The sequence below is a fragment of the Panulirus ornatus genome, chromosome 55 (assembly GCF_036320965.1).
Source record: "Panulirus ornatus isolate Po-2019 chromosome 55, ASM3632096v1, whole genome shotgun sequence".
Taxonomy (NCBI): Eukaryota; Metazoa; Arthropoda; class Malacostraca; order Decapoda; family Palinuridae; genus Panulirus; species Panulirus ornatus.
Genome location: NC_092278.1, coordinates 35,692,288 through 35,719,677, shown reverse-complemented (window position 1 = coordinate 35,719,677; position 27,390 = coordinate 35,692,288). Strand labels below are relative to the sequence as shown.

The following is a 27,390-nucleotide window of genomic DNA, read 5'->3' as shown; positions in this document are numbered from 1 at the left end:
TATCAGGATTTTTACTCCTCCAAATTAGATATTGGATTTTATTGAACAAAAAGATGTTTTGGAAGGATGGTAAATAAAGTGTGTAAGACATGGGAACAAATGAGAACATCAGTGAAGGGGGCTAATGGAGAGGTGATGACAAGTAGTGGTGGTGTGAGGAGATGGAGTGAGTATTTTGAAGGTTTGTTAAATGTGTTTGATGATAGAGTGGCAGATATAGGATGTTTTGGTCGAGGTGGTGTGCAAAGTGAGAGGGGTAGGGAGAATGATTTGGTAAACAGAGAAGAGGCAGTAAAAGCTTTGCAGAAGATGAAAGCTGGCAAGGCAGCAGGTTTGGATGGTATTGCAGTGGAATTGATTAAAAAAAGGGGGTGACTGTATTATTGACTGGTTGGTAAGATTATTTGATGTATGTAGGACTCATGGTGAGATGCCTGAGGATTGGCGGAATGCTTCCATGGTGCCATTGTACAAAGGCAAAGAGGATAAAAGTGAGTGCTCAAATACAGAGGCATAAGTTTGTTGAGTATTGCTGGGAAATTATATGGGAGGTTATTGATTGAGAGGGTGAAGGCATATACAGAGCATCAGATTGGGGAAGAGCAGTGTGGTTTCAGCAGTGGTAGAGGATGTGTGGATCAGGTGTTTGCTTTGAAGAATGTATGTGTGAAATACTTAGAAAAGCAAATGGAGTTGTGTGTAGCATTTATGAATCTGGAGAAGGCATATGATGGAGTTGATAAAGATGCTTTGTGGAAGTTATTAAGAATATATGGTGTGGGAGGCTAGTTGTTAGAAGCAGTGAAAAGTTTTTATTGAGGATATAAGGCATGTGTACGTACGTGTAGGAAGAGAGGAAAGTGATTGGTTCTCAGTGAATGTTAGTTTGCGGCAGCGATGCGTGATGTCTCCATGGTTGTTTAATTTGTTTATGGATGGGGTTGTTAGGGAGGTGAATGCAATTTGGAAAGAGGGGCAAGTATGCAGGCCTGTTGTGGATAAGAGAGCTTAGGAAGTGAGTCAGTTGTTATTCGCTGATGATGCAGCGCTGGTGGCAGATTCGGGTGAGAAACTGGTGACTGAGTTTGGTAAAGTGTGTGAAAGAAAAAAAGCTGATATGAAATGTGAATAAGAGCAATGTTATTAGGTACAGTAGGGTTGAGGAACAAGTCAATTGGGAGGTAAGTTTGAATGGAGAAAAACTGGAGGAAGTAAAGTGTTTTAGATATCTGGGAGTGGATTTGGCAGTGGATGGAACCATGGAAGCGGAAGTGAGTCATAGAATGGGGAGGGGGCAAAAGTTCTGGGAGCGTTGAAAAGTGTGCGGAAGTCGAGAACATTATCTTGGAAAGGAAAAATGGGTATGTTTGAAGGAATAGTGGTTCCAACAATGTTATACGGTTGTGAGGCGGGGACTATAGATAGAGTTTTGTGGAGGAGGGTGGATGTACTGGAAATGAGATGTTTGAGGACAATATGTGGTGTGAAGTGGTTTGATCGAGTAAGTAATGAAAGGGTAAGAGAGATGCGTGGTAATAAAAAGAGTGTGGCTGAGAGAGCAGAAGAGGGTGTTTTGAAATGGTTTGGTCACATGGAGAGAATGAGTGAGGAAAGATTGACGGAGAGGATATATGTGTCAGAGGTGGATGGAACGAGAAGTGGGAGACCAAATTGGAGGTGGAAGGATGAAGTGAAAAAGATTTTGAGTGATCGGGGCTTGAACATGCTGGAGGGTGAAAGGCGTGCAAGGAATAGAGTGAATTGGAACGATGTGGTATACCAGGGGTCGATATATATATGTATATGCTGAGATGTATAGGTATGTATATTTGCGTGTGTGGACATGTATGTATATACCGTCCCATATAATTTCCCAGGAATACTCAACAAACTATACCTCTGTATTTGAGCACTCACTTTTATCCCCTTTGCCTTTGTACAAGGGCACTATGCAAGCATTCCTCCAATCCTCAGGCTCCTTACCATGAATCATACATACATTAAATAACCTTACCAACCAGTCAACAATACAGTCACCCTCCTTTTTAATAAAGTCACTGCAATACCATCCAAACCCCGCTGCCTTGCCGGCTTTCATCTTCCACAAAGATTTTACTACCTCTTCTCTGTTTATCAAATCATTCTCCCTAACTCTCTCACTTTGCACACCACCTTGACCAAAACACCCTATATCTGCCACTCTATCATCAAACACATTCAACACACCTTCAAAATACTCACTCCATTTCCCTCTCACTTCACCACTACTTGTTATCACCTCTCCATTAGCCCCCTTCACTGAAGTTCCCATTTGTTCCCTTGTCTTACGCACTTTATTTACTTCCTTCCAAAACACCCTATATCTGCCACTCTGTCATCAAACACATTCAACAGACCTTCAAAATACTCACTCCATCTCCTTCTCACATCACCACTACTTGTTATCACATCCCCATTAGCCCCCTCCACTGAAGTTCCCATTTGTTCCCTTGTCTTACGCACTTTATTTACTTCCTTCCAAAACATCTTTTTTATTCTCCCTAAAATTTAATGATACTCTCTCACCCCAACTCTCATTTGCCCTCTTTTTTTGCCTCTTGCACCTTTCTATTGACCTCCTGCCTCTTTCTTTCATACATCTCCCAGTCGTTTGCATTATTTTCCTGCAAAAATCGTCCAAATGCCTTTCTCTTCTCTTTCACTACTAATCTTACTTCTTCATCCCACCACTCACCTCGCTTTTTAATTTGCCAACCTCCTACTTTGTCGCTGTGTCCTGCGTGAAAAAGATTTTATGATTTTACACTTGGTAAGGTAAGTGCAGGTAAGCATCTAAGACACAGTTGAATTTTTTCATAAGTCAGCAGATCCTTGGTGTCCATGTAACACACAGTATTTACTGTTCTTATTGCGATGTGTTTGTATGAAATGTGTATGACTGTTTAATTGGAGTACTTTGAAATGTGTTTAGATTCAAGGCTATCTCAGAAATAAAGAAGAAATGCTAAATAGAATATGTATGTGGTGTTTCCCTCATTAGAGTTTGGAATGTAGTTTTCAACATTTGTTTATATTCCAGAGCAGGACCATCGGTGTTGCTGAACTCCACCTGCTTGAGGTTACACCACAAGCATAAAGTCACCTTTTGTAAGGTGTCATGGTTTGTTGATAGAAAAGGGTATTGTCTTATTAGAGTTCTTATCAACTCAAAGGAATCTATGCTGTCCCTGCTGCTGAGTATAGTGCAGCCCTGGGCTTCAGGAAACCATGGAAAAGGAGTCTTGGTTAACACCAGTATCCTTTTAGAAATGGGATAGGGTAACTGATTATAGATTTGTAGGACTAGTCTTATATTTTCTTTTTTCAGAAAATGAACTGACAAGTTACTGTTGTATTTGGGTTATGACAGCTGGATTAATATCTTAGGTGTTGAAATTATACATTTTTACAGGTAACAGAAGCCAGCTCTCCGTTGCTGCCTTTATTGAAGAAAGACACCTACTGAATCTCTAAAAGGTATGAAGTTCTTCTTTAAGGTGATAATTTTAAGTTATTCCCAGAAATCCTCAAGGTTTTTAAAGTTTTGATTTTTTTTTAGCCTTAGGTAGATATAGAATACATCAAATCTTTGTAAGATATTTATATCACACTTAGGCATGTTTTGTAAATTCATTGTAAATCATTCCTTGGGTGTGCATATTTACCAGATGGTTATAGGTAAACTATGGAAGGAATTATGAGAAATGACTAAGTTGGTGTTAAAGTAGTTAGAAAAGGATAAGTTGCATTCTTTCATCTTGTATTGCATCTGTTTGTTTTGTAACAACAGTCTGAATAATGTAAGGCCTGGTTAGATATAACCTAAATATACACTTACTGCAACAGAAGTACATAGATTCTGGTGTGAACTTAGTTTCCTCTCTGCCCTTGCCCTTCCCACCAGTTGGTGATGTTGGGAGTGGAGATAATGGAATTTAGTGAAGAAGAAACAAGAGGTTTAAATTATTTAGGTAACAAGAAGGTGCTAGGTGCATTGCCATAAGCAACAGTATCTGTTTGTATCTCTAATTAGTCCAGTAGCAAGAAGCTACCCTAGAGCAGCACCATCTTACAACTAGTCACCCACAACTTTATAACATTGCTCCATGATCATCGACCTGTTGATCCAGGAAGAGACATACTGATTTTGATTGAAATTTGGAGCAAAGTTTACAGGTTGGAAGGAATCCTGTATATCTTCAAATGTGGTTTCTTAATGGTTTGTTGTGATACCTAGAATATGAAATGCATGGTGGGTATAATTGTGCTCAACCTTTCAAGAACAGACGATAGTTCATTCATATGAAATATTTTGTAAAGAATTTTCACCCTTGAATTTGCATACAGTAAGCTTGTTTAGATTGGATGATGCCATTGGTCATGAAAGTGATCATTACTGAGATATGTACTTTCTCATTAGTTTTGTATGCCTTAGATGTGTACTTATTTAGTTGTATTTTTATATTTGTCCAGCATTGGCTGGCTGGGTTGGGGTATGGGTGTAGAATGTAACCCATATTTTACTGTGAAAATCTATCTTTGTTTTGAATGATTTTGCTTTAACCAGCATTTTCTAGAAATGCCTCTCCCCTTATATAGTAAAGGAGACCTGTATTTTGTTTCAAATTGTCAGATTTACAAAGGGCAGTTTTGATGCATGGATATGTGAATGTAAAGTTGGGTGATGTGGCAACGAGGTGTATAACTGGAGGCAAGGGATCCTTAGTGAAAAGAAAGATGAGAATAGCTTGTCAATTTGTGTGCTGAAACAGGAATGAAGATAAGGTATACGTATATTGTTTTATGAAAATAAGCAGCATACATAAGTATATATAGGAGTGGGGTTAGGACTTGATGGGCAGTAATGAATTGTGCACTAACTGTCAGGGGCTCGTAGGAGAGGTTGTTGAGTGTGAACTGCTGAGGGAGGCAATGGGTTGAATGTTTGATCATTTCTCTGTGAAGATGACAGTGAAAGATTGTGGTAGTTTAAAGGAAAGAGGTAATTATATACATCTGAAATAAGTGCTGGAAGTTAGCTTGGAAGTGTGGCATGTAAGCAGAGATATCAAGGGAGATTGAGTGAAGAATGGAGTAAGGCATCAGTATATGAAACTAGGGTTGACAGAGTTGCCTTGTTTAAGTCATCTCCAGCTGAGTTGTGTCATTTTAGCACAGTCCTGTTGAAGAAATTATCATTCCACAGGAGTCCATCCTTTCCCTGCTACTGATTATATTGCAGTTTTGAAGCAGCAGGAACTGCTGGGGAAGTGAGAAAGGGTCCTGGGGCTATGTAATAATAATATTGATAACAATAATGGATAGATGCTGATCTTGTTCATGTTCATGGTCTCCATATCAATAATGTACTTTGTACATTTGTGTACATTTTACTGCAATTGAAAAAGAGGAAATCATCTGAAAATTCTTTAAAGGTTTACGTAGTTAGTGCAAATGAAAGCCTCTGTTCCCAAAATGTTTATTAGTTATAAAAGAAATTGCAGAATATTCTGAATACTTTTGTTGATGCTTGTGAGAGGGCTTTTGTGAGTGCAGGTAAAGATAACTGCTGTACTTCCCTGATAAGATAAGGCTTCTCATGGACATGTGTTGAATGTTTAAACTAAACAGTTGTTAATTAATTTTTAGATAATTACAAAGGTTTCAGTTGTAGATTATGATGATTTTAAGCATTTCTTGTTCATTGTTTTTGCTTATATAGTATACTGGAATTTGAAAAGTTAAATTTATTGCTAAGTTGGAACCTTATAACTCACATTTTCTCACAGTGATGAGATAAGTAAACAGTGGTGTACTTCAGAAATAGTTGAAGAGCCTTGCTTGTATTGTGATTGATATTTCCCCATTGTTTTAGTCAAATGCTATGTATGAGGGTCAGGACATACAGTAAGTATGCTTTGTATCTGTCTATCCATATCTCTGATGCCTGTTCCCTCCAGGAACTCCCCATGGGAGTGGCCACAGCAAAATAGCCTCCATAAATGGTGAACTCCAGTTAATAAACTGGAGCATGATAAACTGTTTCAGGTGAAGATATGTTTGGATACTTACAGGAACAGTTTGAATATATTTACTGTATTCAGATCAACCCAGGTGTTCAGGTATTATGGATAAAGTTTATTATAATCTGTAAGATTTCTAAGGTTCCATTATAGATTTTGTAATGCTGAAATATTGTTTTGTTGTTTCTCTCTTCAGCTATCTTGTTTGTCAGATTTCATATCAAGGGTTTACTGTTCTATTACAGTACCAGAGATGGATGAATTGGAAAGTGCTCTAACAGAAGTGACAAGCAAAAGTTAGATAAGTTTTAAGTGGTAATATTTAAGTCTATTAAAGCCTTATATCCATGTTATAAAGGCATTTGATGCTTTGTTTACACTGCTGTATTAGAGACAAGCATGCATAGATATATTTTCATTCAGTGATGGGTCTCAGTTTTGTGGCTGTTGGTTGCCATGGTCTTGAAGAAGAGCAACAACTGGTATACTTTTGCCATATAAAGTGATAGAGAACATTTATAAAGTGAGAAAAATATGATTCACCATGCCTTCCTTTATAAGTATACTAAAGTCTTGATTATCCAGATCACTGGATATGTATATACAGTCTAGAAAGAAGAAAATTATGTATGGCATTTCATGCATGGTAGCAAGTGGAAGGAATGAGAGAAATTATACAGAAGTTGAGAACTTCACAATTTAGCAGATACAAAGTAATGAAACCTTTTAGTGTTCCTGTGAATATATCAGAAAGGTACCAAACAAATATGTTTGAGATCTTATCAAGATAGATGGAGAGACGACACTGTCTTGCATTATTAGGTCAAATATATCAATAGTGTGTACACTGAAACATTCAAAAGACATCTCAGGCAGTGACCAAAACAGTTCTGGGTGAACTTAAGATAGACGCTTCTATATAAATGTAGAAAACCACAATACAGTTTTGTGAAATGACCAAGATATCAGCATTACACAGCTATTCCTGCTTCAGACAAAATCTCATTACAGTATATAGTTTCTTTAAGAAACTTTGTCCACCCCCATGTATTTTCAGAGGCAATGCTTGGCTAAAGTTATTTTAGGTACAAGAATATGACACTCTTGAGGGTGAAATCATCATCAATATGGTCACTGAGATTGGTGTTTCTAACACTTTGAGCACCAAAAACCAAACTTAGGATGCCTCAGGTTATTGTTAAGGAAGAATGTTCTTTCATTACTTCTCTTGGCTGCTACCTCATTTTGGGAATTTTGCTTCTGGATCCTGTATTTCTTCTACCTACACATCAGAATGTTTGGCTCTTACCTCCTTGAGGAGGAGAAACCCCAAATTCTTGCCTGGGAGAAAGAAAATATTGGTACATGTGAGATTTCTAGGTGCTGGATGCTCAGAATGCACAATCAGGTGGCAGTCATGGCCTCCCTGACAGTGTCATCTAAGTAAAACTTTTGGATCTACAGATAGCATCCTAAAACAAGATTTCTTGAAGCAGCCCTGCATTTCAGCCGCTGAATGAGGAAGAGCCATCCAAAACTTTTATGAAACTTCTTGGAGAGAACCATTCAGCATTGCCAAAGGACCATCAAATTCCCTCTTGCATTTCAGCTGCCAAAGCCCCTGCCTACAAAGGAAATGAAATGCCAACTTACATGTGCAGTAAAGATAACTGGAGTGAGCAACAGTGGAGTAAGGTTTTTCAATGCAAGTTCCTCAAGTTTGTGTAGCTGAAGCCAGGGAGGGTGAGGAGGCTGTAAGGTGCCAACCAGTATGACTCATGTTTCATGGTGAAACACCCAGAGAGTATGATGATCTGGGGTTACTTTAGTAGTACAAAAGGTAGGAAAGGAGTTTTACTTTTTACCTGAAAGCGTTACAGTGAATAGAAAGTGGTATATTAAGCTGCTAGAGGACCATCTGCTTTCTTTTTATGAGATTCTTTAGTGTTATCACATTATGCAGGATAGTGCCCTCTGCTTTAAAGCTAGGAATGTGATGAATTGGTTATCAGGGAAAGATATTCAACTGCTGGAGTGGCCTGGGAACTCCTTAGACCTAAACCCAACAGAGAACTGTTTGACCAGATGAAAATCAACTTGCTCTTCAGTGCCTTCCCTCATTCAGAAGATTGAGACTTTATGGACCCAAAACATATACCAAGAATACTTTGGGAATTTTGCCATTTCCATGTCTGACATCGACATACAGTAATCAAGGCCAAAGGAAAGATGACGAAGTACTAAAATGTAAGTGTGACATCACCTTTGAAAAAATAATAGGGGTTAGACAAGGATTTTTGTGGACACTGTACATACCTATGGGTAGGTACTTTAATAGAAAACTGGGTATATGAATTGAAACCCTTCCCAGATTAATCCAAGATAAACAACTGTGCATCGCATATGGCATGAAAGGACATTATTATTGTGAAAGAAGCAGGATAAGCAATGAGCACTCTGCTGTATCCCTTCCTTATACCAAAATCTTATCATAGGTGCTCCGTTTAAGATGTCTTGTTGCCACAAAAATAATTTGTAGTCTGAAGGAAAATATTGCCCTCAGAGAACTTGCATATACCAATGATGATAAAAGTGGTCATCTTATTAGAATTATATGTTGGCTTTATTATAAAATGTTGACAAGAATGTGGGTGCATCATTTTAATGTGACATGAACATTCAGTGTACTTGCTTTTCAGCCTAAATGCTCAACAGATTTTTGACTATACAGATTAGTTTTTCTTCTATGGCTGCATCACATTCTTTAACATGAGGCAGAAACTTTATCATGCTTTTCTAATGATAATTGCTGTTTTTAGTGTGTAATCCTATTCTTCAGTGTGAGTAAGATTGTGAATATTGCAGTTATCTAATGTGCACCCATTCTGTTTACAGGAATCACAATGGGCATAAGCCGCAGCTTCATTCTAACCTTGGGAACAGGAATGTTCTGCGGTTTCTTCTCCTTCTATCTCTTAAACAGCACTGTAACTATGCACCCTCGCTACATAGAGGGCATTAGGTAAAAGGCACTAACAGGTGATGGTTTATGAGGGAAGCAAATCACAGGGTTTTTGGCACTTGTCTCGACATGGAATTGAATATGAATATTGGATATGTTTTTGTAGTGTTTATGCTATATTCATAATTATGCTACAGGATTTATTATGCTTCACAAGCTTTGTGTTTTGTTTCCCAAAACTAGTTTGCATTTCTAGTACATTAGATTTGGTGGTTGGGATGTATTTTCACTTCAAAACCCAATCGTAAAGTTTTTTCTTTGAAAGTAATAAAAAATATTGGATTTGCATGGAAACCAGGCAGGTATATTTGCTGTGGTGTAGGGTGTTCCTTCTGAGAATTGTCAGATTCTATATCACCATAAGTGATAGGGAATAATGTAGAATGTAGATAACATAAGGGTGACCAATTTCATATGTAGAATTAAATCTTTCCATGCCTTGGTAATTGGATACATTTCCTATGGTTGCTTAATCTTTTTAGTATGTGCTATCTCTCATGGCAGTTCTGTACAGAGAAAACTGTTAAAAAAGAAACCAAGAAGTTGTAATTTAACTAAATAAAGAGTAAGTTTCCTGTAACAAACTTTTATGAGCTGTGGGTAAGTAGATCATTAAAGGCCACAAGACTAATGGTGCCTTGTGGGAGGGTGTATTTTGAGATAAAGGTTATGAAATAAATTTTTTCTTCATACTTGTTCAACAGTTCCTCATTTGCAAGGTAGCACCTGGAATAGACAAAGAAATAGCTTCATTTGTTTACATCCACTCTCTAGCCATCATTTGTGATGCACCAAAACCATAACCCCCAGCTACATTCAGGCCCCACAGACCTTTCTACAGTTTTTGCTTGACTGCTTTATGTATCCTTGTGACATTAGTGCTCACAGTTAATCAGGAACTTGCATACTTTGTTCATACAGCACTGGTTCTCTTCCCAATTAATGTGTTTTTTATTTATCATTTATTATTTTTTTTTATTTATTAAAGGATTTGCCAGTTGAGAACTGTTCTTGAGAATATAGTTCACTGATTTCTTTATGAACTGCAGCTCACACTGTAAATGCTGTTCCTATTCTGTAAAGATGTGCAACTTTTATTTTGGAGTCTTCCTTAGACAAATGCAAACTGCCCCTTTTTTAAAAGCATGCCCTCCATCACCTTAGGAATTCAGTTTTCTCATTTTTAGCTCTTCCATTCAAGGCCTGGCTTTAATGGGGACTTTTATGTGTGACTAGTACCTTTGAAAAAGAAGAAAAAAAGTAGATGTGCTTCTCTTCTGATACATTGTTATTACACTGCTTAGGAATGTGCTGTTGGCTATGCACATACTAATACCTTACCTGGATCAAATTTCCTTTAGGGTTTTACTGTTGATGGATTTCTCAGTAGCAGAATATCATATGTTATATATTTTTTTCTTAAGATGCCTTATACTTTAATAGTTTTTCTTTTATAATGAAAGTTCTTGCATGTTTAATGATGCCATGGCACAGGGGTAAATTTTTGCCTCCAAAGTATATGAGATTCATTCTTATCCTAGAGCCAGGCAAGATCATTTGAGTGAATGTAACATGTCATGCTACTGCTTCTGGCAAAGACAGTCTTTCAAATTTAGCATGATACCATCTTATGAAAATAGGAGAATACAAAAAATGCTGTCATCAGCTTTTTGCTTTTTTGAAACCTTTTATAGATGGTGTTTTTTCCGTGTTCCTGTTTTTACGTGGGTAACTCATTTTTGTCGAAGAGTGAGTTTGCACAAAGTTGTGAGACTAGTATAGAGTAAAAGAGTGTACCTTTTTATAGGAATGTAAACAGATAAACACAAATGAATCATTTCCAGTGGCATGTAATATGAAGAGTTTCATTTTTAAGAAGTGCATTGAATTAGCTGTTTAGATATTAAGGTTGATCCAGGTTTAGTGAAGGTTATTGAAAGATTGTAGACTGACTTCTATTTCCTCCAGAAGAGCTGCTATGACACAGTAGGAAAAGTAGTCAAATGTTCTGTTTTACGTAAGGTAAAAGAAAAAAAGAATATTTTGTTTAGTGTTTTGGATTAGAAAATTCCTATGGCATAATGCACAGGAAGGCATTTGGGGAAGTTTTGACTCTGTGGTTTGTATGGAAGACTTCATAATAACATTAAGAGTTGAAAATAAACTTTGTGCATGTGTGAGAGTAATTGCTGGTATGAGTGATTAGTTTGAAACAAATATGTGATGTCATCATGGTTAATTCATGTTTTTGTGGGAGGGGCATTACTTGAGATGAGAACTAGGTGAAGTGTTTAATGTGTGAAACATAACCATAGAGAAAAATATTGAATTTTGCTGCAGTTATATACAGATGATGCTGTTTGTATGCTAAGTCAAAGGAAGAGTGGATGAAACAGTGAGCCATTTCGATTATGAATGGTGGAGAAGGATGTTGAAAGTGAATGTAAGTATTTGAGAGGAAAGAGAAATCATATTGTAAGATCAGTGTGCATGGTGAAAAACTGAAAGTTGTAAGTGAGGTTAAGTATTTAGTATCTAGAAAGAAACTTTATTAAGAATGACTCAGATTCTCAAAACTGACAAATTCCAGTATCTAGCATCAGTTGAACTTTTGTGCAAGGTGATTCGTTACATAGCAGCATAATTGTATTCTTGAAAATACTGCCACTTCTCAAGTTGCTTCTTTGGGAGCATTAAGACAGGAGGAAATAAGAGGTTATGTATTTGGAGTCTCGTTTCACAGATTTAAACTAAGAAATAACCTATTATTCAGACTACCATTTTGTAATCTATTTTCATACTTGTTCACTATATCCAAGTTAGTGATGTATGACCAGGAGCAGACAAAATTAGCCTCATTTGCTTGTATCTTCTCTCTAACCCCATCTACTTCCAAGTCCCATGGACCTGATTTGTCTTAACCACTTCTCATGCCATGATTCAGCCTACTGTAGCTGCATAATTGTGATTTTTATAATGTATGTAACAGGATTTTCTGTTAAAGGTACATTTTTTGACAGTTATCCAAATTAAGCCCATTTAGTCAAAGTACTACATAAAATTCATGTCCTTTCAGACTACCTGGCCAATTAGTATCATGCATGGTAGGGTAGTCGTTACATGGTCCCTCTTCAGAACTTGATCGATTACCCCAACCACCATCATGGATGGCCATTGTTATTATAAATAAGAATTTTCTTAAATCTGAAACAATTAGAATTTCTTTTGAAGTCAGAATTGGCTAAAATTTTAGCTTCACTAAATAGATTATGCAGTATAACAAAATACATAGGCTTTTCTGTTGCCACTTATGTATTTTTTTTTCTTTTTTTTTTTCTTTTTTTTTTTTTGTAATATTCACTATACAGCCAGGTGAACTGTACAGGCCAATGTGAGCTTCTCCATTTTCTTTCCTTCACAGAGAGAGAGAGAAAAAAAACAGTTATCACTTGCTTAAAGCTGTGCCTCATTAACATGCTGTCTTCTTCTTGATGACTAAGGCTCCTTGTCCATCCAAACCATAGAAGTTTGCCTGTGAAATTTTGATGGGATGAAATACTTTGCTAAAACTTCAGAGCAACTATGTTGGTTGGATATTATGCAGAGAGCAACTAAGCTCAAAAGAATTGTGTTTAACCTTGGTAATCAACTAATTCCAGTTGTTTTGATGTAACTTGTTATTCTTGTGACATTATTATTTGCCATTATCATTATTATTTGTCCAGTGTGAATTAACTTAAAATGCCCAACCTATTGTCCAGAGCAAGATATTTCTAGATTTTTTCATGCATCAGGTGTCAACCTCAGTTTTATATTACACACTGTAGTAAAATACATTCATTCAGGACCTCACTTTTACCTGTGTACTTCTCAGACACATTTCTTGCAATTTAAATCCATGGGTATTTTGAACATTGATAATAGGAATTTTAAGAATAAAATTGCCTGGTGTGGCTTTAAGTCAGACAGATGGTAGATGAGATTGAAAATTTTGATTCGATTTTGTTTTGTTGAATTGTCTACATTGATATGCATCAAAATAGATGATGGTTCATATTGTATTTGTTTTAGATATAACAGTTGAATAGAATTTTTATTAATAAAATGCATTTTTAGTCCTCCTCATAGCATAGAGAGTCATGCGCACAGTCATGATGAACTGGAGAATGCTGCTGGACCATTGGGTAATGTGGCCATGCATTCCAGTCATGAAGCTCACCATGCAGGTATGTATACTATGTGTTCGTTGCACCTTATTCCATTCCTTCATATGTCAGAGACTTAAGCGAAACAAGTGCCGCATGGCTTTCTGAAGTTGAAAAAATTTATTGAAAGGATTGCAGTAAATATATTGCAGCACAGGAAGGAAAATGAATGTGAGGAAGTAGGAAAAGAACTGTAGGAGTAAGGTAAAGCAGTAAGACATTGAGAAAAAGGAATATGGTTATTTTACAAAAATGTTAGTGTGGATTTAGAGAAAATATATCACAAATGTTGGTCCTAATGAGTGTAAAAGTGTTAGTGATAGGTAAAGAATGCATATTTCACTTATAGTTCACCAAAAAGTATGAATTTTAAAGATGTTAGAGAAGGGCACATCAGTTCATGACTTGCTTAGTCATTTTGATGTTGAATTTTCAAAGATCTGTTGATAGTGCAGAGCAGATGGATGAGATGAGTGCAAGTGAGGAGTCTAGCTACAAAACTATGCTTTTCATAGGTTCAGAGATAACTTTTTAAGCAGTACTTCCACTTGTCTTCATCTTTTCTCAAAGTCTCTTGGAAGGAGGATCTTCATCAAGAAAGTATGTTAAAGTCACCCACATATGAACAAACATCAAACATTTCCAAATTGATCCTCTTTGGAAGGAAGCTGCAGCTGAAAATCATTTTGTATCAGGGTTCTAGAGCAGTGTAGGTTCCAAGGATTATGTGCAATTATCATTTGATTGTGAAAACTTAAAACCCATAAGAAAGAATTATGATTGATTAAGATTTTTTATGTTTCTCCTTTTCATTGAATTATAGATATTTTTTCCTCAAGCTGTAAGCAAATACTTTACAATTTCTTTTGCATATTTTTTAGGAGAGGGTGTGGAGGCAGAACATCTTAAAGAGAAAGTCCGTGTGCTGTGCTGGGTGATGACCAACCCCAAAAATCATGAAAAAAAAGCTCGGCATGTAAAAGCTACATGGGCACGACGTTGCAACAAACTAGTTTTTATTAGTAGTGAAGAAGGTACGCAATACTTCTTAGCTAGTCTTTCTTTTCTTAATTGCATTATTATCAGTGTTTTCAATTTCATAATTTTTGTTATGATTAAACCTTGTAAAACAAACTCAACTAGGGGACACCCTGTCATAACTGAAATGGATTTAGAAACAAAATTTATCCAAAGAAATTAGTTTTTTGGCTTCAGGAGGGACACTTTCTGATCAGAAAATGCCCAATCATCTGAAAATAGTTTGATGTAAAGAATTTTATTTATTATAAAAAAAACGTACAACAGTCCATGTCAGTGGTATGCAGCATGGGAAAATGTGAAAAGTGTTAATCATTCAGGTAAAGATAAAATGATAGACTTCTCTGTTTCAAGAATACAGACTGGAGACCAGGCAAATACGTAAGGAGATAAAGGGTTCTTATCTATCTATCTATCTATATCTCTGATGTCTGTTACTTCCGGGAACTCATATCAAGGAGTGGCCAGGGCAAAGGATTTTCCACTTCTCTCTGTCTAAATTTACATGCCTTACTCATGCACTATTTCAGCATCTAGACATGGAAAGAAAAAACAGATATTGAATCGATCACCTTTTGTGATCTCAGTTCACAGTGTCTCTAGGACATGGTGAACTGTTAGGCAATTCATGACTTATCCAGAGAGGAGGACATGTACGTAGTGAGCTCCTAGTAGCAGAAACCAACGTTATACTGGTAAAAGAGAGAAAGGCAGCTTTGTAGTAGAGTAAGAAATTCAGTATTAAAAGAGAGATAATAAGTTTAGAAGGTAGATTTAATTTGACTGAACTTGGTTTCTTTAAGAAGGAAGATGTAGGAGGTTCTCTTCAAGATGTGTATGCTATACTCACTACAGGAATTGATCATCCACTCGAACAGCTTATGTAGCTGCTGTGAGAATAGATGTTTGCATTGAAAAATATATGTCCATGACTTGAACAGAATCCCCTTCTTTTTAAGGTTGACAGCTATTTCTTTAATATGAAGGTAGCAAAAAAGTTAGAAGATAAATGAATAAAGTATGATGATAAGAGTTATAGGGTGAAACAAAATAATGTTTGAAAGATATAACAAAGTGTAGAAGGGTTTTAGCAAGGGAAAGAGAAAGAATTATGGTGTGGAAGCATTAAATATGTGTAGATTGAAGAAGGGCAAAAGATACAGTATGGAAGCAGGCAGGGTTAATGTTTAAAAGAAGCGAAGGAGTACAGATGTAAATGATAATCAGTGTTTAAGTGAATTACATTATTGGGTGAGAATCGATAATTTATTAAGGGAAAGGACCTCCACTGTTGATAGGGTAGGAAGGAGAGTTTGATTCGTCCTCATTTATAGTAGAGTATTTGTCAAGAAAACTGGAAATAACTTTACATGCAGTAGGGAAAAGCTGAAGAGCTTGTATTTACAAAATTAGACATGTCAAATGCATAAACTCCTTCAAATTATTTTTCTTTTCTTGGAATTTTGTATATCCATCCATCATATAGAGCACAATGGTCTTTGAAAAACCTATGTGACCTATAATCATATCCGATGTTCGTACTGATACCATCTCAAAAGATTCCTCTCTTCACATTGTGGGAATTATTGGTGGGTTTGATGAAAGAAGAGGGTTAACTGTTCATTATTTATCTTTGTGCTGTTCTTTAGGTTATACATGATCATAGCCAGCCACTCTACTGTTTTCAAAAATCAGTTTGCCTCTTAAGATAATGAACTGTATCATTGTGGCTCCATAAGTTTCTTACAGTTTCAAAAAATGGCATTTCTATCCCTGATACTGTTGTCATACTTTGTCTGTCTACCTATCTATGTATCACTCCCACACATCATCAACCCATGCTTCATGTGTTACAGTGAAACAATAACTTTTATACATGTAAATATGCTTCTTACTTTTTCACTTTGTGTCCTAAAGTGAGATGAGAAGTGTCACACCACCTCTCTACTCAAAATGCATCTTTTGCATCCATTCCCAAGTCATTCTACTATTTTCATCTGCTATATCTTTAATTCATTGTCTTACAACATATTTTCCAACCACTTTTCCTTCATTTACCCTTAAAGTGATCTGGTTACTGTATTACAAAATACAAATAACACCAATTTTTTTCTTATTTATGAAGTGATGTATTATGGTTCATAAACAACAGAAAATGCAAAGAAAGAAATATTTTTACCTTTGCATTGGCTTGATCTGTTGCTAAGTGGATGGACGAAGGGGATGTGAGTGAAATGTTTGACAGTTTTATGATAAAGGAAGACATTGATATTTATCTCTTTTAAGCGTGTCTTCCCATGTACTTCTATGCATAGGCACAGTGTTAGTGGTGAATTACATGAATATATGTGTGAATACAGGACCAGACTAGCCTTAATGGAGAAGATATTGAAGGTATTTTTCTATGGAAATATCCTAGCTCTTTACCTGCCATCTCTTACCATTACCAAAGTCCTGCATCACCTTGGGATTACATAAAGAGGAAATTAGAAACATTGACTCTCATGCAGGCCTCCCTGTCTCTTACATAATCCCACTAAAACAGTCACTGGTTCTCATTTCTTTGCATTTATCATGTTATCTTTCACTTTCCTCACAAGCTTGTATATCATTAGTGTTTCTCCTCACGACCTTGGCCATCCAACCATATGTGCATTGACCATGGGTCATCATGTATGTATGACCTACAGGTATTTATATTGGTAGTTTTAGAAATGCTAAAGCGAGCAGAATTTCTTCAACACCTTTCTAGAGTTAGATGAAACTTTTTTTGATCTGATGGTGAATAAGTCATCTGGTTATTTAAACAAAGGTGGGAAAGGTTAAAGCATTAGTTGATGTTTGCCACCATTTCCAAAGAGAACATCAGTTGATGTTAGAAACTGTTCACAGAATAATAGTGCCACAAATTTTCTCGCATAACTGTCTTTATCTTTCTGCAAGCCAGATCTCACTCCCTTTGTTCCAGTCCACTTGAAGGTACCTTTATATCTCTGCCTTTTCCCTTACAAACCTAACATTTTTCCTCATCTAAAGATGATAATAAGGTGTCATATTGTAGATGCTAATGTATCTTTCTTTTACAAAAAACAGACAAGACTCTTGGAGCTGTGGCAGTTGAAGTTAATGAAGGTCGTGACCATCTTTGGGAAAAAACAAAGGCTGCATTCATGTACGTGTATAATAACCACTACAATGATGCTGACTGGTTCTTGAAAGCTGATGATGACACGTTAGTATTTTTTATAGATTTAGTCTTATGTTGTCTTATCTTTGTGTCAGAATATACATCAGGTTTGAAATAAAAGATTTGAATCATCCAATGGGTGTGTGAGGTAACCTTATAATTTTCTCCTAGCTACAAGTACGGAAAGTTTTGACAGGGTCTTTGATATTAGTTCATATAAATTGATGTTTTAAAGAAATTTTCCTTCCAGCAAGTGTTGAATAATTTCATGTTTTTTTTAGATATGTTATTGTGGAAAATCTCCGCTATATGCTGAGTCCCTATGATGCCAACCAACCAATATGGTTTGGATGTCGCTTCAAGAAATATGTCAAGCAAGGATATATGAGTGGAGGTATAGTCTGATAGAGTTTTCTTTTTTCTTTGTTGATTACACTTTTATTTTTCCTTTGAATTGCAAAAAATAGCTTAAAATAACTTTTTAGTTTGGTACCTTTTGTTATGTGCATATGAGCTGCCAAACTGCTTTCCTCTTTAGATTCAGATGGACACATTTGACATAACTGTGCCAGTGTGATCTTCAGAAAAAATATACATATGCTTATGTATGTATGTGTACTTACTTTCTTATCCCATATTCCCCTCGTGTGAGTAATGCTCAGGAAGCTAGCCATGTTCACTGAGCAGGACCACAGGTTAAGAAATGTGATGTGTTTATGTCTCTGTAAAGTGAGCACAGGACAATTGACCGGTAAGTTTTCAGTGACTTCAGGTTAGAAATGTCATTATGGCCTTAAGGGTTCTTTTGAGATGTTGAATCATTGGTTGTAATGTTGGGGAGATGGTTGGTGTCTAGAACATAGACAAAAAGAAGTAAAATAACTTGCACACACTTGGGAAGTGTTGTCATTGATAGGTACATGTCTGATGGAATTCAGTTGAAGAATTGGTTTAGAGGGCTATTGATCAGTGCTTCTTGGGTCATTTTGTTGTGCATATTTGTTTGGAGGAGTGTTAAGTTTGAAGCAGGGGGAATTGATTTTTGATTTGGGTTGGTGGTTTGAAGGTGTTGTTTGTTGTTACAGAGAACTGAGTGTTGGACATATTGAAGTGAGATCGTATTGGAAGTATTTTTATTTTGTTATGCAGTTGTCAAATGTTTGTGGTTGCTAGACAGCCAGTAATTAATCTGAATGCTCTGTTTTATGTTATTTGTATATTTGTTAGATTTACTTTTGACGAGGTGGATGACCAGGCTCGCAGGTGAGGCATAGTTTGTGGTTTAGCAGATAAGAGTTATTTGCTGCAGATACCAAGAAATATTTGTCTTAACCAAAGCTGGCAAGGGTCAGTATTGTGTATGGCCTTTATGTTGGTGTTTGAGGTGTGATGAATGAATTTAGTGTATTTAGTTTGAGATAACTAGTATGGTTGGAGTTTTTGTTGAGTGGGATTGGTTGGCCATTTAGGGTAATGGTATGGGATGTCGCAGGTTGGATTCATGTATGTCAGGGGTGAAGAGAGTGATGATGGATTTCTGTGGTGATATGGACAATATGTTTTGATCTGCAGCTGTACTTTGTTCATCATTGCTGCCATTCTTCCAAGGGAAATTAAATCGTCAGACCATGTTACTATTTCTTCAGGTATTTTAAAGCTTTTCCACCTTATCTACATTTATTTTCATTTCATGATATTCTAACTGAGCTTAGGGTGGCTTTTAAGTCAGTACTTATTGTATTTCGAACTGAAACCCTGACATCAATCATACCACATTATTATGGCTATCTATCTCTCTATCTATCTCTGATGCCCATTCCAGTTGGAACTCTCTCAAAGGGGTGGCCATAACAACAGAGTCTCCATAACTAAAGAACTCCAGTGCTGCTTCTTAGCCTTTAATTCCTTACACTTAACAGGCAACTGGCAGAGGACAACTCTAGTGCAATGTTTGCAGAGGCTCCTGCCTAATGTTCCTAATGACTACATCTATTCAATGCTCCTTCCTACTATCTCTGCCTAACGTTTCTTCCTAATGCTCCTGCCTAAATGTCCCTCCTACTACTTCTGTCTACTGCTCCTACCATTTTGCCAAAGGGCAGGGCGAGGGCATAGTGCTCACTGCAGGAAAATCTCAAGTTATGAAGAATAAGCTGTGTGAGTTAAGTGTTGTCATGTATGACAAATGACAAGGAGAGATTGTATGTTTGTAGACAGAATGCCAGTAGTACTCATGTTAATGGAGCAGAAAGAAAATGCAGCTACCTGGGTCAGAAGAGTGCAACTTGACAACCACTAAAGTGCTGGTTCACTATGCCAGTGTCACTAACCCTCCTGATACCCAAACAGGTAGTACTGGTAATATACTTCCCTGGTCATTGGTTGTCTACCAACTCCTACCTGTACATTATTTTGTCTAATCTCTATCATTAGTTTTCTTCAAGTTTTCTGTGTATTAGATACACTGCAGATTCACGTTGTTAAAAATCTTTGATATGCCCTGTATATAAAACATCATTTGAGTTTCTGTTTGCTATTAATTGATCAGTCTCATTCCAGTTTATCATGGAAAATGAAAGTTCAAACCATATAGTTTAGAAGTATCATCTTTTACTATACAGGATTTTACTTCTTTCATTTTCATACCATAAGTTATAGTTACTTTCTTAATGTTATAATGATCAGATACACTTCTTTGAGTTACTTAAGGGTGTGTGAAGAGTCCCATTTCGTATGTGATGAAAATTTCTTAATGGCTCTACAGAAAAAATCTGATAATTAGTAGTGAAAATAAGGTTTCATGCATCATGTTTTGTTTGGGAAACAAATCCTATTACTCATTTATGGTGGGGGATATCATGTTCTGCATGTAAATCATGTTCTGCTGACTTCAAAGACTGTACCATGCTGCCAGACACAAAATATCCCTACCAAGTGAGTACAGTATTTGGTCCACAAATAAGATATGTCACATGAAAATCATATTTTAAAAGGAAATCATTGGATTTTATGTGTGTGGAGACTGGACATGTTATTGTCCTGTGTTAGCATATAGGTTACTTGTAACAGGTTGAAGGTCCACGTAATTCTATTGTTCTTTTCAATTCTTCTCTTTCATCTTTTGATCCATCATTTATATTTTTGTGTTTATAGGGAAAGGGGAGAAAGAACACTTTTCTCCTATCTTTTGAGTGTTGTAGAAGGCAGTTAAGAGGGACAGGAGTGGGAGATTGAAATTCTTCTCCACCTATACTTTTTCTCTCTAAAAGTAGGAATAGGAGGAGGACCCAAGTGAGGATTTTTCTTTGAAGGCTCAGTCATCTGTTCCTGATGCTACTTTGTGAAGGCAGGATAATACGAGTAGGTATTAAAGAGATATTCAGATTATTCAACTGTAGTCTGTTCCTCATTTTCCCATTCTGTAACATAGAATTTAAGTATTCAGACTTTAGTACTGTTGGTTCAGTCTTTTAAGCTTTCTTATATCCCTTTTATGTGTATATCTTTGAATTATTCTCTTTTGGTTTTGAATGCTTTATACATGACTGTATTTACTGTGTTTAGAGCTGGAATACTTTCTGTAATTACTTCAGTTCACATTTTGTATGGTTGATCTTTCTTTTGTTATCCTTTTAGTTTGCTTTGTACATGTATTGCAGTCAGCATGAAAATCTCATTTTGCCCCCTATATACTTTTTTGTATGCTCACATTAGACCATGCTTCTTTTTATTATGATTATAGGGCTTATATTATTATGGTATACTCAGAACAAGTATGACATCAAAAATCTGGAATGCCTGAAGCCTAGACATTGCCAGATTTTGATTATTCAGGATTTCTTAGTTTATTTGAGAAAGTGTATTAAAAGATATTCAACTTTGCATTGAGTAAAATTGGCACAGGGTGTCACACCACTTCATTAGTATACATTTCTTGTGGTATTTTTCTCATACTAGGAATATGCATAGTTACAGTGACTTGTAAGCTGAGTAGGAATAATGAAAATAATGCAACCATTCCTGCTCTTTTTCTCAATCAGAGGGAAAGCTGATCTTGACAAAAAATTGCCAGATTTCTGAAGTTTCAGGAATTCTGATGTCAGACTTTTCAGCATACCTGTAAATTCTCTGAAATTATGGTCATAGAGGTGTAGTTGCAAGCAGAAATGTAGAGCCGGATGCAAAAATGAAATGGGAGTTACTAATGTTTTAGTACAATATTTTGAATGTTATTTTGATTAACAGGGTAGTAGACAAGAATGAGTTAGAGATTGGTGAAATCGGTATGAATGAGAACTGAAAATGATTATGAACGTGGAAGTGTAGTTTTAAAGAAATGTGATTGAGTTGGCTGATGTGTCTGAAATTTTTAATGAATGGTCAGTTTTCTGCTGTTTCAAAAAAATTTATACAAAAAAATGCATTGCTAAGGTTGTGTGAAAGGGGGGGAGGGGATATGCCCCCACCCTCTAGTGAAATTTTGGTATGATATACTAAGATGTTTAATTCTCTGCAGACACCAGAGATGCTATCTTTTGGTTGTGGATATCAAACTAGGAAGTGGACAGAATGCAAAATTTGTAGGTTAATGTGTAACTAGAATGAATGTTTGCTCATTGTTACATTTACTATAGTAATGTAATTGTTACATGGGAATATATCCAGGTCGCATGGACAAGTGAAATTAAGAATGTCTAGGAGGCATTGTTATGGTTTCTTTTTTTCACTTCCTTGTTATGGAAAATGTAGCCTTCTGTATTATGCTATGCAGTAACAATTCTTATAGGTTAGAACAAATCATATATTTGATGTGGTTCATAGCTTACAGTTTTATTTAGCCTAATGCAGTAGAGATTGTTCTGTTCTGTATTTTTAAATTTTGTTGTAGTACTATATGCAAAAAATGTTTAGAAGTTAATATTGCTGCACTTACAATATGGAAAGATTGAGCGTAAAGTTTTGCTGTGGTATGGTAACCGAGAAATATGTGTTTTTTGTTTTGTTTCATAAGCTCAGTAAACACTTACCTCTATAATGTCTTGAGTCCTGGGAGAACATGTTACCAAAGCATGTTTTAGCATCATAGTCTTCTGATAAGCCTTTAAAGGGAAGGTATGATATTAGGAAGGTAATGACCAATAGAGCAAATGTTGAAGCACCAAGTTGGGATGGAAAATATGTGGAGCATATATATTGAAAGAATAATTCACTCTCTGGGATGAGTCAAAAAGATTTTAAGAGGGATCTTACATGATACTGATAGAGATTTGGGGACTGGGTAAGAAATGTCATTTTGGCCAAGTCAAAAACACATTTTATGAGGAGTCATGTGTGACAATTTTTCACTCTGAGGTATGTCTCATTCATGAGTGAATTGTTGCTGTTTTTGATAAAGGACTGCTCCTCAACAAAGGTTTATTTAACAGTAATGCTAGCAATCCTTGTCCATGCTTACAATTTTAGAAGTGTTAATTGTGAAGTGACTGATATTTATTGAGATTTATATGAGTCACATACATTTTAGTAGGAACATCCGTGATATATTTAGTTAGATGAATTTTTTATGGTGTTACATAATCCAGGAAGTTGCTATTATTTTGTCCTGCAAATTTATCACAACATCCAGGGAGGCTCATGTCATTTTGTACCAGGTTAGGTTGGCTGTAAAGATTAACTATTAATCATAGATTGGAAATTGTCCCTGTAATTACATTTTGTATATCACTTTTTACATTTTTTCGTACATCTTTGCTTTTATGGTATTTCATTCTTCATCATCCTGAAATACATCCTTGGAGAATATTAAGAGATCATTACTTCTCTTAGTATCTTAACTCTTAGTATCTTAAATGATTGATATTTTTCTGTGTATTTACATTGTACCGAAAGTTGACATGTGTGCATGATTACTTTCTTATCTTCATATTCTTATGTTTCATTACGTATATGTATAATGTTAATCCACACTGATTTGTTAACTTATCTCTTAAAGCTTATTGATAATGAATCATCAATTTTTCATCTTTTCATCATCAATATACATTAATTGTCTGTATGATGACTTAGGTATAAACAAAAGGATGGGCTACTTAAACATGCTGCATGAATGGTCCACACATGTCATCTGTTGATACAAGTGTCTCTTTTCCCTTTCTAGCATTCCTAAATCCAATGGCTCCGATTACTAGGTTCATCGATAAATTTGTGCCAATACTCCATGCCCATCAGGAATACATGAGTGGAGGTAGGGATTGCATGGTTCGGGCTTTGTGGTCAAATGCTAAAGCTACAGAGTGAGCCAGTTCTCTGATGGGACTGAAGATGCATCTCCTTGTTAAGCCTTTTGGGTGTCCTGCAAATGTGCTTGGAGTTGCTTTAATGCTCAGCAACATTCTAAGCTGGCTCTTTCTATGATGCTTCTTTTGACCTCATGTATTTAGGTACACTTAATGTCATCTCATAAACCGTATATGATTCGTAGGTGTCATTCATAATTTACTCACGTTTGTTCAAATGCCTGTTCTTACATGTCAGTCATGTCAAACATGCCCAATCCATTTTTTTTCCTTTATTATTCAGTTGTTCTCCTGATGTAGATTGTTTCATATTCTTAATTGCGGAACTTCTTCCCTTTCAGGTGCTGGTTATGTGTTAAGTCGGGAAGCCTTGAGAAAGTTTGTGGAGGAGGCTATACCCAATCCAAAGAAGTGTCGACAAGACCATGCTGGGGCAGAAGATGTTGAAATTGGTAGGTGATAGATATTTTATATCATTACCATGTTATATGTCCATAAAACAACACTGCTTTAACCTTTAATTAGTGATAGCATGTCCAGATGTATTAGTTTGTCGAATGTTTGCAAACTTATAATTGGAAATATCATTATTCAATGTTAGTATCTGTATTGGAATAATCAGATCGTGCATTTATGTCGGAAGAATTTATCGATAAAGATAGGTAGTATCATTTCTGTACTGCTTGCTTTAACAGCCTTATCATAGTTGTGAGATGTATCAATGCCAAATCTTTCAAAGAATATGCATTATCTGAAAACCGTGGTTTGAGTTTTAATTCCCAGTGGCCCCACAATAACAGTGTTTGTATTGTTTTATGAATTGATTTCATTAGGAATTCCTCTACCCTCCTTTATCTGTCAGTAGTAAGTAGTGGCATCTTAATTGTTCTGTTGTAAGGGTGTTGATATCTGATTGCATCATATTCTTCAACTGATCCTGGGTCTTCATAGTCTATTCCTTTGCTGGATTTAATTGGACTTAAGAAAAGTAGTAGGATCTGTTTTTTTTTTTTTTGCAGATTGGTTCTGCTGGATGACTTTGAAAGTATCTGTTCATGCCATGCTACTTTCTTGGTTGAGAATTTTTTTCTAACCCATCTCCTCAGTGTTGGTATGCCCTCTAAGCTCACAGGACAAAGTGACCCTGGAGAGAGATATGAGTTTTAAAGAATGAAAAGCTGTTTCCCAAGAGGTATTCTGTGAGCAATTTTTCAGGTTGTTATTTCCCAGCCTACCTTTCCATCTGTTTTAGAAAACTTTTCTCGTAGCTTATGGTAGCCACTGTGATGGCAATGTCCATTTTTTGAGAATTTTATGGTGAAAAATGGCCATTGTGTCAGTCAGCACAACAATGAAATCATGACTGACTAGAGAATACTTATTGGGAGGAGGGTGGACTTAGACCAAGCTGAATAGGTGGCCAGCAAAGGTTGAGAGGCATTTACCTCCAGAAGTTTTTAATTGCCAGTGATCTTGGAGATTCTCTCAAACTCAGGATATTACTTTGGAGAGAAATTGTTTTTCATTCTTAAAAACTTGCTTTTTTTCAAAAGTTATTTTCAGGTATCACATAGCAGTTTTTATGCTTCAATTTTTTTTAGAGGCTTTGGTCTTGAATTATGTAGATTTGATTGCAGTTAGGAAGATTTGACTACAGAAGTCACAGTGGTTTTGGAGAATGATACCTTTTATTTTTTGGTATGAAATTATTAAGATTGTAACACACTTGATTTATGTACTCCTAACACGATAATTTTACAGGTAAATGTATGCAGAATGTGGGAGTGAGGGCAGGGGACTCACGAGATAGCTTAGGACGTGGCCGTTTCTTCCCATTTGTCCCTGAGCACCACCTAGTCCCTGGACACATTGGCCCAAAGAATTGGTACTGGGATTGGATATATTATCCATCTAAAGTTGTAAGTGTCAGTACTTTAATTTCATGAATTGTGTCAACAGACAATAGAAAAGATTTTGGTTGCTTTTACCCTTTTCATTTGTTTAAATCATGAATTAAATATTATATTGGTACTATGTCTTAGCATTTATGGACCTGGAGAAGGCATATGATAGAGTTGATAGAGATTCTCTGTGGAAGGTATTAAGAATATATGGTGTGGGAGGCAAGTTGTTAGAAGCAGTGAAAAGTTTTTATCGAGAATGTAAGGCATGTGTACGTGTAGGAAGAGAGGAAAGTGATTGGTTCTCAGTGAATGTAGGTTTGCGGCAGGAGTGTGTGATGTCTCCATGGTTGTTTAATTTGTTTATGGATGGGGTTGTTAGGGAGGTGAATGCAAGAGTTTTGGAAAGAGGGGCAAGTATGCAGTCTGTTGTGGATGAGAGAGCTTGGGAAGTGAATCAGTTGTTGTTCGCTGATGATACAGCGCTGGTGGCTGGTTCGTGTGAGAAACTGCAGAAACTGGTGACTGAGTTTGGTAAAGTGTGTGGAAGAAGAAAGCTGAGAGTAAATGTGAATAAGAGCAAGGTTATTAGGTACAGTAGGGTTAAGGGACAAGTCAACTGGGAGGTAAGTTTGAATGGAGAAAAACTGGAGGAAGTGAAGTGTTTTAGATATCTGGGAGTGGATTTGGCAGCGGATGGAATCATGGAAGCGGAAGTGAATCATAGGGTGGGGGAGGGGGCGAAAGTTATGGGAGCGTTGAAGAATGTGTGTAAGTCAAGAACATTATCTCGGAAAGCAAAAATGGGAATGGTTGAAGGAATAATGGTTCCAGCAATGTTATATAGTTGCGAGGCGTGGGCAATAGATAGAGTTGTGTGGAGGAGGGTGGATTTGCTGGAAATGAGATGTTTGAGGACAAAATGTGGTGTGAGGTGGTTTGATCGAGTAAGTAATAATAGGGTAAGAGAGATGTGTGGTAATAAAAAGAGTGTGGTTGAGAGAGCAGAAGAGGGTGTTTTGAAATGGTTTGGTCACATGGAGAGAATGAGTAAGGAAAGATTGACAAAGAGGATGTATGTGTCAGAGGTGGAGGGAACCAGGAAAAGTGGGAGACCAAATTGGAGGTGGAAAGATGGAGTGAAAAAGATTTTGAGTGATCGGGGCTTGAACATGCAGAAGGGTGAAGGGCGTGCAAGGAATAGAGTGAATTGGAACAGCGTGGTATACCGGGGTCGACGTGCTGTCAGTGGATTGAACCAGGGCATGTGAAGCATCTGGGGTAAACCATGGAAGGTCCTGTGGGGCTTGGATGTGGAACCACTATTCCTTCAAACATACCCATTTTTGCTTTCTTACATGAATCAGCCACCATTCCTCGCGTGTCGTAGAAGGCGACTAGAGGGGACAGGAGTGGGGGGCCAGAAATCCTCCCCTCCTTGTATTTTTAACTTTCTAAAATGGGAAACAGAGGAAGGAGTCACGCGGGGAGTGCTCATCCTCCTCGAAGGCTCAGACTGGGGTGTCTAAATGTGTGTGGATGTAACCAAGATGTGAAAAAAGGAGAGATAGGTAGTATGTTTGAGGAAAGGAACCTGGATGTTTTGGCTCTGAGTGAAACGAAGCTCAAGGGTAAAGGGGAAGAGTGGTTTGGGAATGTCTTGGGAGTAAAGTCAGGGG

The 27,390-nt window shown here is 36.7% G+C and overlaps 1 protein-coding gene across 6 annotated transcripts in view; it reads left to right on the top strand.

The window, feature by feature from the left end:
- LOC139765689 (glycoprotein-N-acetylgalactosamine 3-beta-galactosyltransferase 1-like) overlaps positions 1 to 27,390 on the top strand; it is a 47,031-nt gene that overhangs the window by 7,702 nt on the left and 11,939 nt on the right. For 3 of the 6 annotated variants that reach the window (XM_071693445.1, XM_071693446.1, XM_071693447.1), the window contains exons 2-10: positions 3,452 to 3,516; positions 8,958 to 9,084; positions 13,201 to 13,310; positions 14,171 to 14,323; positions 17,421 to 17,559; positions 17,796 to 17,908; positions 23,672 to 23,758; positions 24,152 to 24,262; positions 25,572 to 25,729. In XM_071693445.1, the coding sequence (XP_071549546.1) occupies positions 8,966 to 9,084; positions 13,201 to 13,310; positions 14,171 to 14,323; positions 17,421 to 17,559; positions 17,796 to 17,908; positions 23,672 to 23,758; positions 24,152 to 24,262; positions 25,572 to 25,729 (990 nt within the window). In that variant the 5' untranslated portion in view covers positions 3,452 to 3,516; positions 8,958 to 8,965. Of the gene's footprint in view, positions 1 to 3,451; positions 3,517 to 3,657; positions 5,947 to 8,957; positions 9,085 to 13,200; positions 13,311 to 14,170; positions 14,324 to 17,420; positions 17,560 to 17,795; positions 17,909 to 23,671; positions 23,759 to 24,151; positions 24,263 to 25,571; positions 25,730 to 27,390 lie in introns of those variants that run through there. The other 3 variants (XM_071693444.1, XM_071693449.1, XM_071693448.1) reach the window with 3 other exon arrangements.